We start from the raw sequence: 18,064 nt of genomic DNA, 5'->3' as shown, positions 1-18,064 counted from the left end.
TTTTATGCAAAACATGTTCTCTGCTATTAAGACAAAAATTTTACTCCAGGTTTTTTCCCCCCACCTCCAAAAATAATGTAAAATCTTTTTGAGCTGGTGAGTGTCCTTTCAGACCTTTTGGGCGCTCCTCAAGTGTTCCTTGATTCCTTGCCTGAAGTCAGCTGCTTATGTTCTATGCCTTTTCTTATTCTCTATTCCTAAATTGGTATTTTTTAACTCAAAAGATGGAAATGTTTCCTGTGTCCTCATGGCCTTCAGTTTCCTACTCAGAGCAACTAGGACTTCTGCTGCTGGCACATCCTATAGGGACCATCTTGTTGACAAGCCCTCTAGGTTTGCCAGTGGACCATTTGGCTCCCTGGTGTCTGAATTTCAGTTGGTACTGAAAGAGCTATAGCCACTTTGGAGTCTTGTATCACCCCAAGAGGGAGCTGATCAATGGTGCTCTCACAGGCTTTTGAGCATAAACTCTGTCATTCAAGTTCTTTGACATATGTATATGTTGGTTGTCTATTGCTACGTATCAAGATACACTAGCATTTAGCAGCTTAAAACAAGAGTAAATGTAGTTTCTGTGAGTCAGGAATTCAGAAGCAGCCTAGCTGGATGTTTCTAGGTCAGGATCTCTTACAAGGTTGCAGTCAAAAGTCAGCCAGGTCTGCAAAAACATCTAAAGGCTTGTGTGAGGTTGGAAGATACACGTGCAGGATGGTCCATTTATGTGGTTGGTGAGTCTGTGAGAGCTGCTCTCAGGAGGCCTCAGTCCTTCACCATGTATACCTCTCCATAGTGCTCCAGGAGTGTCTCACATTATGGCAGCCGGCTTCTCCTAGACCAAGTGATCCAAGAGGAGGACAAGGCAGAAGCCACAGTGTCTTTTATGTCCTAATCTTGGAAGTTACACATCATTATTTCTGCAGTATTCTATTGACAGGCCAGTGTTACTCACTGAGGGAAGGGGCTTACATTAGGGCACCAAGAGTCATGACACATTGAGGCTGTCGTGGAAGGTGGCTATCACCATGTATACGGGCGATGTTATACTTTCCTCCCCCAAAGCTAATTACTCTCTTCTCCATTCCCCCCAGGGACACCCTCGGTTTGCTCACTTGTTTGTACAGACTGTCGCAGCATTAGATGGGTGGTAATGGGCAGTGGTTTCTAGGAAGCTAGGAAGTCCATAGAACTGTAAGCTCTATAGTTCTTTCCAAAACACTGGTATTTCTGTATACCCCAAACAGACTGTTTGAAAATTAGAAAATAAAATAAATATGCTTTAATTCTTAACATGAATCCAGTGATCTGTTCAATGTAGTAACCCTTTTACATAATAAAAAGAGGCTTCTAGCACTCACAGTGGATTATGTAGGGGTTAGGTTTGAATGAAATTAACTTCTTTTCTCCCTTTGCTAGGAAATCTTTTCTGCTGCTTCCTCCCATCCCTAAAAGTCATCAGTCTCTTCCTCTGCTCCCTTTGTGCTCAGCTCTCCGGCTTGTTAACCCCTGCAGTGTTAGGCATATTACTTAATCTCTTGTGCTTCCATTTTGCCCTTTGTAAAATGGAGGTAATAAGTACCTTTTTCTTGGGGTTGCTGTGTGGCCTTAATGACATGCCTGCAGTGTGTATTTACTCTGATGTCTGGCACATTGTAATAAGCACTCAGGTGTTAACTGCTGTCACTAATATTTATGATGGTGGCGATGGTGGTTATTAAAGTTTCACTCAACTATTTTTGATGCCTCTTTTACCTTTCCATTTATTAAACAATTACTATAAGCCAGGTACTGCACTAAGCACTTCGTAGGCCGTAATACTTAATAAACAGATGCTATTACCACCATTTTACAGATGAAGAAATTGAGGGGTAGAGAGGTTAGGTTACTTGTTCCCAAATCACACAGCTGTTAAGTTGTACAACTAGATCTCATACTCAATAAATAGTTGTGGAATTGCATTCAGTTTAAGAAAGATTGTACTGTGGATATCAGATGAGCATCTCTCAAGACTAAAACAAGAAACTGTACGCTCAGTCTGTGGTGATTCATAGTTGGATTGGATGTTGTGTTGTGTAATCAAGAGATCTTAGCCCGTTCTGTCAACCGTGGTGGCAGGCGACATCACTGTTACCAGGGAAGGGAATGCAGGAAAAGCAGAATAAGCTTTGCTGCTTTTAAAGGGTTACTGTTTAAATGCTTGAGAAGAAAAGTTACAGAAATTACCATAAACATCCAAATCAATTGACAACTTATCAGAATTTTTAATTAATGAGCATAATTATCATAGAAGGTCCATATTAATTCAATTAGGTAAATAAGTTTACATAATTGACAGTGGAACAAAAGTAGCTTGTACCAAGAATTATTTATGAAATGTAGTTTTGTTCAGTCAGTAAGCCAACTGATCTGTTAGAATTTCATATTTTTGTAGCGTTTGCAGAGCTTCACATTTTTGTTTTGTTTTGCTTTTCTCCTCCCTACACTTTGTCTGGACAAAAAGAAGAGTCTGTTCTTTTTCTCAGTGAAGACCCGGGTAATTTTATTTTAAGTGGAGGTCATTGCATTAAGCAAAGGGCTTTTTTGTTTTTTGATGAATGAACATGGTGCTGTGATCTTAGGTATCAAGAACATTTGTAACCAAAATAATTTAGCTGTTAAAATTTTACTCATCAACTGATTTGGAAATAATTCAGAGAAAAAAATTGAGATAATTTAATTACAATTCTGAGGAGCATGAGTGTGTTTTCAAATTGTATTGTTCAGAAGGTAAATTCATTTGTGGTTATATGCTTACTTACAAGGCTTGTGCTGTTTATTGTGATCATACAAACAGTCTTTGAATTTATCCAAGGAAGGTGGGGCTAGTTTAGGGAATGTCATAAGCTTACAAGTAGTAGCCAGTGAAAGGGTATTTGCCACTTAGTAGCTAAAAGAGATTTTGCCAAAGAACAAATTAACATAATGAGCTGGATGACCAAGTAGCTAAGTCTTGGTGTTGGCTGATAGAGCTGATTGATGACTGCCATGGCCAGAGCTGCTAACGGTGCTGGTATATGTGCTGATATCATGAACAAGCAAGACAGATTCCTAAGAGTGAGTCTCTTAACTCCTGGGGAAAATCAGAACATGACAGTTTTACCTGTCACGTTCACAGACTGAAAGTGGAAGAGAAGTGCTATTTGATGATGATCGTGTATAGGTACTGAGTGTCATCCCAGGCACAGGAAATGCCACCATATCCTTGGATTTGTGAGGAATGTTACCAGTCTTGAAATAGCTGTGTGGCTTCTTAGGCTTTCTCTGGACTGTTGTTTAATGCAGCCTATGCCTGAATTGCAAAAATGAATGTTTTTCTTGGAAAGCCTTACAGGAACCTGTGGCCTGGATGGGAATTGATGTTAGGTTATTATTGATGCACAGGATTTATGTGATCATTGAGAGTAAAACTCCTGCTAAGTAAGGCATGTCCAAGAAGGACCAGGAGTCGTGAGTGAAGCATTCACTAGACATAGATACTAACTTTTAGAAAAAAGGCTGGTTGCCTGCCTTTGGAGAGTAGGTTCTGTATCATATACTCTCTCCTGCCACCTGTTTGTGTGCGTGCCAGTGAGAGAGTGTGGACCCATGGCACGAGCAGTAAGCTAACACACGGACCCAGGTGCCATGAGGTCTGCGGTCGTTTGCCTGAAAACAGGATGAGAAGCAGCTAGCTGCTTTCAAGAAAATTGAGTGAATGCAACATAACCATTCAAATTAGGAGAGGAAACATTTCTTCCCCAAAGTCTGATTTAAATGTACATAAGGATAGATTGTTTTGAGGGTGAGAAATCACTGAAATTGTAAACTGAACAGCTAGTTTTTAAAAGTTCCTGTGTGTCCTTGGGGTCTTTCGTTTCTCACTCTAATTAAAAATTCAAAGTAGAAACATCAGAGGACCAAATGTTGCATTCAGCCATTGCATTGTTTACTCAGTTCATCAGAGGATATAAGAGAACAGCAGTCTCGAGAGAGAAAGAAAAGAGACTGGGTCTCTTTTTTGGTGTCACCAGCCTTTGATGGCCAAGGATAGTGTGACTTTTGGGGAGATGGCTCTTGGAAGTTGTCCCTCCCAGTCAGGCCACCTCTGTTGCCGCTCAGGGCTTTGCATGAAACATTTGGGAGAATTTGCCAAGCACAATATTCCCAGTCATCTGCGAGATGACAGAGATGCAATTTAAGTCGTTGAAATAGCAATCTATTGGCTACCAGAGATGGAGAGCTAGTATTGGACACAAATGCCTGCTTAAATGTTCATGGATATTGTGAAATAATATCAGACCTTCAAAAGAGGGAAGAGGGGTTAAAGTTACTTATAAAATTACACATCTTTCCAAAGCATTAGGCAAAATAAGCTCAGTACCAAGATATTTGACAATAAGATGCTTCATTGAATTGAGTAAGTGAATTGATGCTACAGTGGCTGTTCCTTTTTAGCTGATTGTCTTCCATTTCTGCAAACGAAGATGGATTGTACTTAAAAAGTAAGCAGTTGAGTTTGATTTACACATAGCACTTCTGCCTCTCAACACTGACCATATTCCTTTCATTGCTTCCACCCAGTTTACCCAGGTAGACAGATGGCATGATTTAGAACTTTTTAATGAGGCTTTCCCAGCTGTGCTAGACTCCAACTGTGTATTCATCCACACTGCTAATCCCACCTGGAACAAGAGCTTTGACAGAAATGGTCTCTGGCCATCTGAGTCTGTAACTTACCAAAGGCAATATCATCCTGCACCAGGACCAGGCCAAGGCACCGGCTTATCTCCAAGCAGAAAGAAATTCAGACTTCATAGTATTGGCCATATTTAAAACATTTCAGAAACAACTTGGAATGCCACACAGTTCACACAGTCTGAAACAGGGTGCTTTTCTCTCTGGGGTCTTACAGCATTGCTCATGCTCTCTCTTGGGACTTTTGATTTGCAGATGCTAACGCTGGAGACCGTGTACAGACCAATAATGCCGCTTCTGCATCAGCTTCCAACTCCACCTGAGCGGTCCCGAGCAGCCAGCAGCACAGGAGAAACCACCAGTTACTTGAGTGTCACTCAGCAACACTGGTCACGTTTGGAAAGAAAATTAAAAAGAGGAAAAAAAAAGCCTGTTCATTTTAGTGTTCATTTTTTTATTATTGTTGTTGTTCTTATTTAACCTTGTAACATATCTATAAATACACACCAGTTTCATTGTTTGAGGGAGATCCAGGGGATGGGAGGGGTGGTGGGGAAGGGAAGGCGGAGCTCTAGAACACACAGTCTCTCTCCCACCACAATCTTTTTATCAAAAGTCTGCTGTTGTATACTTTGAAAACAGGTCTCCTGCTTCATGCCCCTTCCACAAAAGAAGAAAACTTTGTTCTGTGCTGAAGTTTTTTTAAACTTTGTTTTCTTTTAAAGCCAAGTGGAAGACTTTGGTATAGTGCACAGCTTGAAATTGGTTGGGAGCTTAGCAGGTATAACTCAATGGGGACTTAAATGTCACTTGTAAAATTAATCCATACCCTTGGATGTTTGAAGACTTGCCTTTGGCCTGTTGGTGGCAGGTGTGGCAGACAAAAAATAAGGAAATGGGTATTGTTTGTAACCCAGGGAAGTCAATAAAGTTAGAAACTGTAAGGGGAAGATTCCTGATTGATTTGTTAAAAGTTTTATTATGCTCTTAATCAGTGCTAGTGGTGGAGAGACTTGCGGGGGAACTGTCAAATCCTGCTCCGCAGGTGGGTCTTTGTTTTCCTGGCCAAAAGTCCTCTGCAAATTTTAGTGCGGACTCAAACTAGTGACCCAGGGAGAGACTGAGAAGGGTGTTGAGCCGGCCACTCTGGCTGCAGAGGTCAAAAGCCAGTGAACCTGGAAGAAGGGGACAAACCGGGGACGATCTCACCACTGTGAATGAACTAGTCCAGATTTTTTTGTAAAATGCTTCCCTTGGAAAGATACACTTGAGAAGACATTGTAGTTAAATAATGTGAACTGTAACAGTCTACTGGTTAATTTTTCATATTTTTAAATTACAGATTCAGCTTGCAGAAATTGCCACATTCTATACGTAGTTCTAATTTTAAATCCAAATCTAGAATCTGTATTTAATTTCAGCTTTTTTTAACCTCATGCTTTTTAAATTTTATTTATTGATGCATGTCAGATAGGCCATTATGATTTCAGTTGGAGGAATATTAAAAACTACACATCAAAATGATACAAAAGAAGTCATTTGTACCTGCTGAATTTATAGGAAAGTAAATTATATAAATGTGTGTATATGTGTTATATATACTTAGATTCAATACTGCCTTCTTCATTTTGTTTTTATTTGTCCACAGTATCAAAATTGACTGCTTGAAGAGTGAGAAAAGAGTGTTTCCGCCCATATCCAGTTAAGAGTTTTTCTTTGTGTTTTGTGTATCAGTGAATGCTGTAAGAATCAGTCTCTTGTTTTTGAAGAAAAAGCAATATTCCTTGGAAAGCAAGGAGGATTGAAGGATTATGTTTGCAGTGAGGAAATAGATTTTCACAGCTAGTTTGTTTTATCCTTTTAAGGTTGACGTTTATGTGGGCCTTACATACTCTAAAATGAACCTTAGTCGCCTTGGTGCTTAAGGGCCATTACTTGACCTATGAATCTTTAAGGCACAATCAGTTGTACTTTACATTTAAAGATCACTTGGGTGATGGCCGCCTTTCCCTCCGACCCGCTCCTTCCCTGCACACCTTCCAAGGTTAGCCGAGAGCTGTAGGGTTGCTGGGCTGAGCCCTAGATTGTGTATAACCTACCTTCCTCCACCCTTCTCATTGCCACCTTAGGTCATGTTGGGGGTCTCGCCCTCCAGGTGATTTGGAAGTAGAGTCTCTTGACAGCCCTCACACAGATCCCCACCCCTGTGCTGCTTCTCACCCGAGTGTATGTGACTCTCCGAGAGAGTCCTGCTGCCGCTGAAGTGAACCAGTACCCAGAGAGGCCATGGTGAGCCATCTTAATTCTCACTCACTGTGTAGCTGAGCTCTTAGGCCACAGAGGGCATTTCTCAAACCTCTGGTTATATCAGAGTTTGTGAGAAAGGAAACACTCTGTCAAACCAAATCGAATTTTACTTTTCATCATGAGCCTTTGAGCGCTAATTAAGATTTGAAAGATGTCTTAAAGTGTTTGGCAACATGATCCTAAAGGAATGGCTTCGACAGACCATTTTCAGAGAGGATTTGTAAAGAAGGTGGAGGACAGAAATGGACCTGCCTTCAGACCAAACTGCCCAGCTAAACATCTGGACACAGACACTAACCTAGATTCGGCATACTTGCTGGATTCCGTAAAAATCTATGTTTCACAAAATACTCCCCTCCCCACCCCCAGTAAATGGGGTGAGAGAAGAAGAAAGGAGAAGACAGATACTTTTCTCATTTATTGTGTGTGTGAGGGCTGAGATGCATGATTTTTTTTCTTTCTCAAGGATCATGGCGGGATCACAGAACTCTTTTATACAAGTGAGATCCAGGTCTCTGAATATCTTTTTGTAAATACTACTACTAATAATAATAAAAAGCTCCTCACCAAATTCAAGCTTGTACATTATATTTTCTTTCAGTGTTTTTAAATTTTAAGTTTTATTGTTTTGTATGTAAATATGTGGACCCAGGAACTGTTATTAATGAGCAAAAAGTTAACTGTTCAGGGCAGTGATTCTGTTTAATAATCAGACAAAAATGTAGACGAGCTTTTTAAAGCCATATAGTTTTAACTCTGTACAGTAGGTACCGGCCTGTATTATTGTAACAATAACTCTAGCAATGTATAGTGTATCTATATAGTTTGGAGTGCCTTCGCTTCCATGTGTTTGGGTTTTTGTTTTATGGTTGTTGTTTTTTTTTTCATTTTTAAAATTTTAATTGGTTTCCCTATCCACGTCTCCCTATTGCACCCTTTCCCCTTTGAAATAATAGTTCGTAACACAGTGTCCGTGCCCTTCCCAGTGAATTTCAGTGATACCATGTTCTGGAATGGAAACAGGAAACCGCGTTCATAATTTCACATCACTCAAGCCCTGCCTTTGTTTTGGTTCTGAATGCCCATTTCCTCCTCAGTAGCAGTGACTGGTTTCATTTCACACTTGGGCCATCCAGGGACTTAATGTAGTGCCAGGGAGCCCTGGAGCTGGAAGATTTCAACAGATAGATTTTGCTCATCTCTTTCTCAAACCCTAGCCATGGGTCTTACAAACAGCAGGTATCCATGCCTACTCTCCCTTCATCTCCTGCCCTCACAAATGGGAGACAGAGAATTGGCTTTTATAAATCAGATTCTTCATAGTGTCACACTTTGATGACCAGCGGTCTGAAATGCTGTACACAGTGTGATGACCAGCAGTTAGTGCATGGAGCGCTGTAGGGCTGGGAGAGGACTCTGTTTTAATGGGAATTCGGAGCCTCCTACCACCTCCACCCCTTTTGGTGAAATGTCATTTTAATTTCTTTTTTCAAAAATCCGTGTCTTACTCTGTACCCATCATGAAGGCCTTTTTGAAAAAAAAATAATCAAAATTGTTTGTTTTGCCTCCAAGTACTCCATATAAAGATGTCTTGAGTAGAAGAAAAAACAACTTTACCAAACCAAAGGTTCCTATTTTTGAAACATTGTGTGTTCATTCCAGCAAGGCAGAAAACTGCACCTTCTTTCCTGTGACATGTCATTTTTTAAAGTCCTCTTAATTTTTAGATATTTTTGGTTTGTGTTTTAACAAAGCCTGCCTAACCAGTCATCTTGTCCGCACCAATGCAAAGGTTTCTGAGAGGACTATTATATTCTCTATCCCTGTGGATATAAAGACACTGGCATTTTTTTTCCCTTTCCTTTTTAAGGGATTTAACTTTGGAGTCTTCCAAAGGAAGTGTGGCTGATGCCAGATCCCCAGGAGCTTGGGGGGGTTTTCTTTGTTTTAAACCAAAATTGTACCTGATTCTTGTACTTGTTAGTGATCATCTAATCACAGAGCCGAACACTTTCTCACCTATGTAGAAAAATAAATGAAGCATGCTTTACAGTAAAATCAGTCTTTTCTGATAAAAACCTGAGCCACTGAAAATAAGAGACAACTAGAAGCAGAGTAGAGTCCGAGACTAAGGTCTACATTTGAGAGGCTTTGGAAGTAATCCCTGGGGTTTGGATTATTTTCACAAGGGTTATGACGTTTTGTTCAAGTCTGTTGCTCCGTTTTGCACCTCTGCAATAAAAGCAAAATGACAACCAGTACATAAGGGGTTAGCTTGACAAAGTAGACTTCCTTGTGTTAATTTTTAATTTTTCTTTCTTACTATATCTGTCTACAGGCAGATTCAGATAGATGTATGAAATGTGCTTGCCTGTAAAATTTGCGTTTATAAATGTGTTGCCGATGGATCACTTGGGCCTGTACACATACCAATTAGCGTGACCACTTCCATCTTAAAAACAAATCTAAAAAGCAAAATTTATTATATACATATATATATATATATAAAGGACTGTGGGTTGTATACAAACTATTGCAAACACTTGTGCAAATCTGTCTTGATATAAAGGAAAAGCAAAATCTGTATAACATTATTACTACTTGAATGCCTCTGTGACTGATTTTTTTTCATTTTAAATATAAACTTTTTTGTGAAAAGTATGCTCAATGTTTTTTCTTTTCCCCTTTCCCCATTCCCTTGTAAATACATTTCGTTCTATGTGACTTGGTTTGGAAATAGTTAACTGGTACTGTAATTTGCATTAAATAAAAAGTAGGTTAGCCTGGAAATGAAATTAAAATTCACAAGTGTGTGGTCTTTATTTCAGTACCCAGCTCTCCTCACCCTGCTGATTTTGCCACCGCAATATGTAGTCACATCACCATCTTTCCTCCAATTAGAGACACATGGATCTTTGTTGTTAAAAATCAAGGTATGAACATTAGTTCTTGTTCTTTCAAATGATCTTACTCCATTGTGTAGCCCCGAGAGGTGCAGCTTCCATCTTGGAAACCTTTGGATTTGATGTAGAGGAAGCTTCGCAGACATTGCTTTGAAAAGAAAGAACACAACCCTGAAAGGGACAAATTTTAAAAACATGTATAAGCTGCTGTCTTTGATTACTGTGTTCACGGTTTGGTGTGGCTGTATTTTCTCTTTAAGTTTCATCCCATTAGTAATGTCTTTGGGAGCATCTGTAAAATAAATGAACACCACAAACAGTGGGGCTGTACCTCCCAGGTAACCAACACATGTGTTTAAGTTTGATCATTTCCAATACTGGATGATGTTATGTAAACATGTAACGTCTCTTTAGTGCAAAAAGACATTTTTTCCTTAGGGCTGGCTCACTGTCAGGCCTAAACTAAAGGCTAGATATAAAGTCATGTGACTGCTGCTTCAATAAAGACAGATTTATATTGGATAAAAGTCTGGTCCTCTTATTTCTCTGTGGAGTTGCCTAGTGTTTGTATAGTAAAGGTGAGTAACAGTTGCAGGGAATGAAGGGGGAGGGGGTTATGGTGTCACTTGTGGGGTGGGTTGGCCTCTTGGTGGCGAAGTGTATGTGTTGGGGATTCACTCCTGCCCTGTTTGAATGGGGGGCTAAGGGAGATACCCCTATAACTGAGAATCCTGAAGGGCTCACATTTCAGTCCTTGGGGATCACATTTCAGGGGAGCAGTGACAGTGGAAACCCTTTTAGGTATTCTGAAAGGGTAGTTAGGAAAGGGAGCGGTTGGGGTGCAGAATCCCTTCAAGGAGAAGCTGGTGAGAGGAAGTGAACAAAAGTGACACGGTGGTCACCCAGTCCCTAGTTGTAGGAACAGTTCACTTGCTCACCAGCACCTTCAGGTGTAGGAGAGCTGTGGGTACATTACAGGAACGGGCCTAGGGAAAAACTGGTATGTTGGGATGATGGAGTGATGAGGCCCACGAGTTGTCAGAGCTGGAAAAGGATGATGGATCAAAGCTATGTTTCTCTACGCCTTTTCTCCAGAAAGGAGAAATCAGCTGCTGAGTGGCTCTGACTAATCCGAGAGCCAGAAGGTACAGAGTAGCTTACTTAGGAGTTTTTTTCTCCTGAGCTTTGGGGACTGGCTTCTTCACCTGAGGCAAGGCCTAGAAAAAGAACGGAGGCCACGGGGATGCCTAGAAACTGACACAGTGCTACACGCTCAAAGCAGGGTGGAGGGAGTAATAGGGAAAATCAAATGTTTGAGGTTAGGAAATCTGAACCCGGCTCCCAGGCCTAGGAACTCCAGATCCCAAAACTGCTGCAAAGAAGTATCCTGTGTGACCTCTTTGGTGCATCTAACCTTGAATCTTAACTACACTTGGCCTACATTTTGTTTTTATAATATGTAAGTCATGTGTACATATCGAGTCAATGCTTGGGGAACTGCCCAGGTGTTTTTAAAATCAATACTGGGAGATGGGAGTTTGCATTCCATCTTAATCACAGCTTGCCCTCACTTTACTGTAGCATACATTTGAATGACTAGCACACTCAAAATTATCCCAAAGAGGAAGGGGAGATGTATGTGCTTTATTATGCAGTTGAATGACAGTTACATTTCCAAAAGAGACAAACTCCTGGGAGCAAAAGTTGTATTTGTTGTATTTGCAGAGAGACACTTTTTTTACCCTCAGTTTCTTTCTAAAAATGAGTGTGTTCTAAATCTCCTTCATGCAGGAGAGGCTGGTAAACCTGGAAGGAATGGAGGGAAGAGGTTTGCTCACTGTGATGTATAGTGTCAATTTCTTCCATTCTCAAAGTTTGGTCAACTTCTCCTAAAATGGTAAAGGCTAAGCAAGTATCTGTTCGTGAACATTCACTTAACTTGTAGCTTCATTTGCATCAATGTATTAGACTTTTGAAATTAGTTCAATTATTACATGTTTAGTTATGGTATAAACATATAACATTTTTATATGGAACAGTCACTTTATGAGAAAACCAAGTTCATGCATTTTTATGTTCTTGCACCAACAGTCTTCAGATATGTAAAGGGCAATAGTAAAATAAGTACTAAAAAATGGAAATAAAAATTCATACATTATATGTATGACATTTATATTTTCCCACCCCACATTTTTTCCCCCAGAAGAGAAGTCAGAAAAAAGTTTTAAATCTCTAGCCAAAAGTTAATTATTTAAGCTGTCAGGCCTTGATGTGACATTAAACTCAATTATATTTGCTTACTAAGCCTTAGGAGTGGAATGCCTATGTAAAGTTAGTTAAAGTGTAATTAACAAAAAAAAGCAAAAACATTTTTACTCAAAATGGCTATAAACAAAGCAGACACTTTCATACTCTTGAGCTTTGCTAATGGATTCGTAAACAGGAACGTGGCATTGCACACACATCTAACATGTTTATTAACTGCCCGTCAGTGTAGCCTGTCGTCACACCCCAGTGTCCCAGCCTCAGGAGCAAACCCAAGCCCCAGTTCAGATGTGGAGCCGACCTTCCCCAAGTCACACACACCCACCCACACATGTTCCAGGGGTCCCTTACTTGAGTCCCCAGGCACATCCAGCACCTCAGCATAGCTTAGCATCCGCACAAAGAAATCTCTTCTTTATGTCACTTGTCACTTCTCTTTTTGATCAGTGATTTGTGTTTCTGCTTTGTTTTTTTTCTTCACCAGCCTGTAAACTAGCCGAGGTCAGAATCCACTTCTGGTTCAGCATGTATACCACACAGCAGGTCACATCTTGTTGGCACTGAATATTTGGATGGATGCAGAGACACAGAAGGAGGCAGGAGTGGGCACATAGAATGGTCACGGCAAGCTTCTGACTTTGCGCAGGCTCTCTGGCTTCTCTCAAGAATATTCGCAAAGACGTTAATGCACCTGATGATCAACACAGACCTGGAACTCCTGAGCAACTCAGGACAGGGGCTGCAGGTTGAGAGTAAGTGGAAAGTAGAACACAGGAGAACTAGAAATAGTTGTGAAAATAACCAAGAAGCTAATGAACTTGGGTGTGGGCACAGACCCCTCAGATGACCCAGCTCCAGTCGTCTTTTCTGCTCTCCTGCCCCGACACCAAATGCCCAGACCACCAGGCCTTTTCTAAGGGGGCGGTGGCCTTGCCTCTTGATAGACCTGACCTCTCGGCCAGTGCACTCTCCCTATGAGGGTCAATGGCTTTGCTCCCACAGACTGTGCTGGGGGCTGGGGGCCCATGTCCCCCTCCTAAGGAATTCCAGCCAGCATCGTCAGAGCTGTCGTGAGTTCCCCAAGAAAGCAGGATCTGTAGGGCCTGGTCTGATCTTGGCAGCGTCCAGCAGTCTAGCCCCAGGAATGGCAGCCCCCAGGGCTCTGGCTCTGGCTGCCTCCTGGAGGTGCACCCATGGGGCAGCCGCTCAGCTCTCCGAGATGCTGAACAATTCCTCCATGAGGGGGGTGGCGAAGGGGTGTATGTCGTGGATGCGCAGCAGCTGCTGGGTGTGCTGGGCATTGATGCTGCGAAGTTCGGTGAGCATAGCCATGATCTTCAGGAACAGGAACCTGTCGGCCAGCCAGAGCAAAGGTTGGGGGGCAGCCCACTCTCACCCCTACCCACCATCCCCGGGACCACTCTGGAGTTGCACGAGTTTGGGGGCTGTGATCTCAGAACGCTTCGGGTCACCCAAAAGGCAACTGAGAAAGTCGAAGTTAAATTCCTTAAGCATCTCTTTCTGCTTGTGGATGAGAAAGACAGAACAGCCTGGGGGACTTAAGGTGTGGGCCTGCTGCCCTCCCCTCAACTTGCACTTCAGCCTCTGGCCTTGAGTCCTTGTACACAGAGATTTCCGTGGGAACACCCAGTCATCGCAGGCACCAAGCGCACAGGTCAGTTTCAGGAGGGAGTCACGGGCTGGGCTGCTGGCTGGGATGAGGGCCGAGGGCAGTGGTTGTGGAATCAGGGGCTGCAAGCCGCTATCCTTTCTGGATCTTGCCCAGGATATAGTGACTGAGACACACCTTGTGCCTCAGTTTCCCCCATGACACCTCCCAGCTCCATACAGGGGACAACTGAGCAGAGGAAGACACAGCCACTGTAGTCTCCCAAGATTCTGAGCTCAAAAGACCACTGGAGCAGGCAGAATAAGGACTCACATACACAGTGCTGGCCTCATGGCTGAAACCCGTGGACCTCTGAGGCCCAGAGAAGGCATGGAAGCCTGTGTCCAGCCAAGCTCTTAGCAGCCTTCTTCCTCCGGGTTGTGGGAGAACAAACTAAGGAGTTTCCTGCCCCGTTGGCTTGTGTTTGTTCTGGGAGGTGGTTGGGCAGTGCTCAGGAGTGTGGGCCAAGGCCTTGGTCCGCCTGGTCCTCCAGATCCCACCTGTTTGACTGTGGAACCTGGGACAGCCACCTTGAGCGTCCAGTCCCCTACAGGTGGTGGTAGCACCCACTTGGTGGGGCTGTTTTCAAGACTAACAGTGATAATACATGTAAACTGCTTGGCACCAGGGCTGGCACTTCTCAATAAATGATAGCTATTATAGATTTACTATTATCATTGTTAACGTTAGCTTTATTATTGTTATGGTATTGCTGGCTATTGCTAGAAGACCCTAGAGGGCCTCAGGAGACTGCCTGGTTGTTCCTGCCCCTTGGTGACAGAAGGGAAGGCCCCGGGCAGACAGAAGCTGAGCCTGGGGGAGCAGAATCCTGTCAGCTAGGTGTGGCCTCAAGCCCTTTTCAGGTTTCTCCATTGGTGGGCTGGAGCTCAGGCTGATGGGGCAGGAGGCCTCAGTGGAGGTCACAGAACGGGGCCCTAAAGCCCTGGCAATCAAAACCCGCCCTAGGAGTGCCTCCAGTATGCTCTCCCAAAGAAACCCAAACCAGGATGGGGGAGGGGGGACGGAGGGCAGGGCTAGGGGAACCCCCTCACATCCTCCCTGCTTGCTGCTCACCGGTGGCCAGGCTGGGGACGATTGCACTCGATGTAGGCCTTCAGGGCCATGGCAAATTGCTCCTGCAGCTGGTCCACCACACTGCGCTGCTCCACGCCTGGGCGGTCTGGTGGAAAGGGAAAGGCAGTGTGGTGCCAGCAAGGCCATGGGGGCAAAGCCCAGCTCAGTCGGGCCCAGAGAGGGCAAACTGCCTGGCAACCTTCCAGAGCCAAGACACCCAGTCAGAGAAATGAGTAAAGCCCCACGAGGGCTGTGTGTGGCCCACCCACCCAAGGAAAAATCAGCTGGAGTCCCCATCCTGTCTGTGCAGTGAGAGAGGGTGAAGCTATGGGTTCGGATCTTCCCTGGGGATGGTGGAGGAGGGACTGCTGCCTCCCCCCTCCTCCCACCCAGGCAAAGCTGGAGGGCTCTGAGCAAGCCTCGGTGCAGGGGGGCCAGGCGGGCCAGGCAGAGGCCTCACCTGGGGAGAAGAGGGAGATGGCCTGCATCAGCACATACTCCTCCTTGTGCAGCTGCAGCTTCTTCAGCATGTAGTGGAACTTCAGCATGGGCTCCAGCAGAATTTGCTGAAAGCCCCCTATGGGTGGGTGCAGGGTGAGGGGAAAACCAGTCAGGAAGTAGACCAAGCCCCAGAGTTCCCTGACCAAGGTCCTTCTTCCCATCGCCCAGCCTTCTTCCCTGCAGTCTCAGGACACGCACATCCTGGCACGGATCCTCCCCTCCCTCCGCATCATTTCCCTCCCTCTGCCAGGGCAGCAGGCAGCTCTGGGGCACCTGCAGGGTCTTCCAAGCAGTAAGAGAGACGGCCACACTCCCAGGTCCCAGTCTCTGCATTGAACACCGTGTTGAATCTCAGTTGGCACAGCTCAAAGGCAGACCCCTTCAGCAGCGAGATCTGGTCCTCGATGGACAGGTCCCTGGTAGCAAGGATAGAAGGGGAGGGAGCCAGCTTCAGGGAAGCTGCCGTAGGCCAGCACCCACTCCCATAATCCAGAAACTGGGCAAAAGGGAGGGAGGAGATAGGATGGCCTCCTACCCCTGAGGATTATTGTGGTTGCTTTTGACTACCTCTGCACTCTGCCCTTCACAATCCAGCCAAGCAGCTCTCCCTCCCTGCCACCTTCCTCTAGTCTCTTGCTGCCTTCAAAGACCCCACGGAAGGAGCTTGGCGTCCCTTGCAGCCCGGCCCCATCCGCTCCAACTCCCTGCAAGCCACTGACCCACAGCCAAGGATCTTGGCTCCTGCTCTCTGGCTTCATACTTTCTGCCTCAGTTTCCCCACTTGGAATAATAGCCCCTTTATCTCCACTGAAATAATCACTACTAGTCCTTCGGGCCAAGCTGCTTTGTGCCCCCTAGAAGTCTTTCTTCCAGCGTCCTGCTGCTGCCGCTCCTTTGGCATGAGTTCCGTGATGTGGAGATGTCCGCTCCCTGTTGTCTGTTGTGGATTTCACCTTTCTGCTGTTTCTCTCCTGGGTGCCTTGATCCCAGGTAGCCACAGTGGCTGCCTCTGATGTTCCTTCCCCTGGCTTTGCTCCTCTCGGGAATTCAGTCCCCTGTTTTCCTCACACCCCCCACTTTCAGGTCCGTTATATAGAGCTGTGCAATTGATCTTATTCTCTGGACTCCCCAGCACCTGGCCCCGGACCTGCGGGTGGCGACTGTGAACTCTGTATCCACGCTTCCCGGTCTGATCTCTCGGCTTAGCTGCAGCCCTGCATAAGTTCCTTTGCCTCACTGAGCCTCAGTTTTCTATCTGAGAGTGACAGTGAGAGCGACACCTGCCTCCTGGGTGGTTGTGCTCTAAACTGTGGCCATAAGAGGCAGCGAGTGGCCTTCCATCCTGTGGGTCAGCAGACGTCAGTGAGGATATCAAGGTCCACAGCGTAAGCAGGCCATTCTCCCTGTTCCTCTGACCTACTTTGCCACGATCTGAATTCCACTCCAGCAGGTGGCCACCCCTCACCTATCTGTCACCCCCAGGGCCACAGGGGATCCTATGGGCTCCTGGAATATAACCCGCCCTCTGCCCCTCGTGTGTTGTTCAGCTCCACCTGGCCAGGCCAGGTGGCCAACCCCAGGGCCGGGGGGCCCAGCACTGTCCCCAGCCCCAACAGATTACGTATTACGGGACAGCATTTGCCACCTCACCAGGAGGATTCCAGGTTTCTCCCCACCTCATGACCCTGTGGTTGGTGCCTCCACACCTAGCTTTGGGGAGTCCCACCCTTTGGTTCTCAGGACTGGCCCCCTCTTCGCGGCCCTCTCAACCATTTTTTGGTGGCCGACTGTTAGAGACCCAACATCCCTGCCTGTCTCTCTCCTTTCCCCTCTGGACTTTCTTCCCTTTCCTTCCAACTCTTTCTTTGAACTGGAACTGTCAACTTCTGATTCCTGCCCTTTTTGGGAGAAATAGGGGAGGGAATCTGAATGTCCATCATGTGTGAGCTGGATGCTTTGTTATTTCAGACGGCAGCTCAGCAAGTAGGCCTCATTCGCTCCCTTCCAGGAGATGAGGAGGCCGAGACACAGCGAGACTGAAGGGCAGGCCCCAGGGCCCACAGCTAAGGAGACCTGCAGCGGGGGCTCCGTGCCCGCCATGTGCCTGGGTGCGGGGCCAGAGCCAGAGGAGGGTCTTTGGGCACCAACCTCCCTCAACGTCAGAGGCATCTGCCTCAGAGCCTTTAAAAACGCTGGCTGCTCTCTGCCCTTTGCCGCACCCTTCCACCAGCCCCCCTCCCGTCTTACCTGAAGTGGGAAATGACTTTGGCAAAGTTGATGATGCCTTTGAACATGTAGGTTGACATGTCAGCCATGTGAGGCAGCAGGGAAAAGATCTCTTTCCCACTGGCGGCCGCTGGGGGTTTGTAGTTCCAGATGCTGCCGTCCTCCCCCCGCAGCTTCAGAGAGACGTTCAGGGAGCACAGATCTCTGATCTGGCTCCACTTGGTAGCTTCTTCCACCGATGGAGCCTGCAGAGATTCCGGGATCTCATGGCCACTGCTCTGCACCTCCGGCAGCTGGAACAGAGTGGGAGGTGGAGAAAGGAGAAGAGAGACAGCATGTATTCTCCCAAACAAGTTCCCACCCAGGCGCCTGATGGGCACCCACAGCAACAGGCCTGAGAGGATGCAC

At 45.2% G+C, this 18,064-nt stretch overlaps 2 protein-coding genes across 8 annotated transcripts in view; one reads left to right on the top strand and one right to left on the bottom strand.

Moving 5' to 3' along the window:
- Positions 1 to 8,561, top strand: part of GSK3B (glycogen synthase kinase 3 beta) — a 219,960-nt gene extending 211,399 nt beyond the window's left edge. For all 4 annotated transcript variants that reach the window (XM_037045581.1, XM_037045580.1, XM_037045579.1 and 1 more), the window contains one exon: positions 4,966 to 8,561. In XM_037045581.1, coding sequence (XP_036901476.1) covers positions 4,966 to 5,033 — 68 coding nt within the window. In that variant the 3' untranslated portion in view covers positions 5,034 to 8,561. The remainder of the gene's footprint in view (positions 1 to 4,965) is intronic.
- Positions 8,562 to 9,569: 1,008 nt separating this feature from the next.
- Positions 9,570 to 18,064, bottom strand: part of NR1I2 (nuclear receptor subfamily 1 group I member 2) — a 30,889-nt gene continuing 22,394 nt past the window's right edge. Inside the window, exons 5-9 of one of the 4 annotated variants that reach the window (XM_037045574.1) lie at positions 17,678 to 17,949; positions 15,704 to 15,846; positions 15,390 to 15,506; positions 14,930 to 15,128; positions 9,570 to 10,092 (exon numbers count right to left, since the gene is read on the bottom strand). In XM_037045574.1, coding sequence (XP_036901469.1) covers positions 9,843 to 10,092; positions 14,930 to 15,128; positions 15,390 to 15,506; positions 15,704 to 15,846; positions 17,678 to 17,949 — 981 coding nt within the window. In that variant the 3' untranslated portion in view covers positions 9,570 to 9,842. Of the gene's footprint in view, positions 10,093 to 11,551; positions 13,538 to 14,929; positions 15,129 to 15,389; positions 15,507 to 15,703; positions 15,847 to 17,677; positions 17,950 to 18,064 lie in introns of those variants that run through there. The other 3 variants (XM_037045575.1, XM_037045576.1, XM_037045577.1) reach the window with 3 other exon arrangements.

The sequence above is a fragment of the Sturnira hondurensis genome, unplaced genomic scaffold (assembly GCF_014824575.4).
Source record: "Sturnira hondurensis isolate 20B ecotype Veracruz unplaced genomic scaffold, ASM1482457v3 Scaffold0004338, whole genome shotgun sequence".
NCBI lineage: Eukaryota > Metazoa > Chordata > Mammalia > Chiroptera > Phyllostomidae > Sturnira > Sturnira hondurensis.
This window is presented reverse-complemented; position numbering and strand designations above follow the sequence as displayed.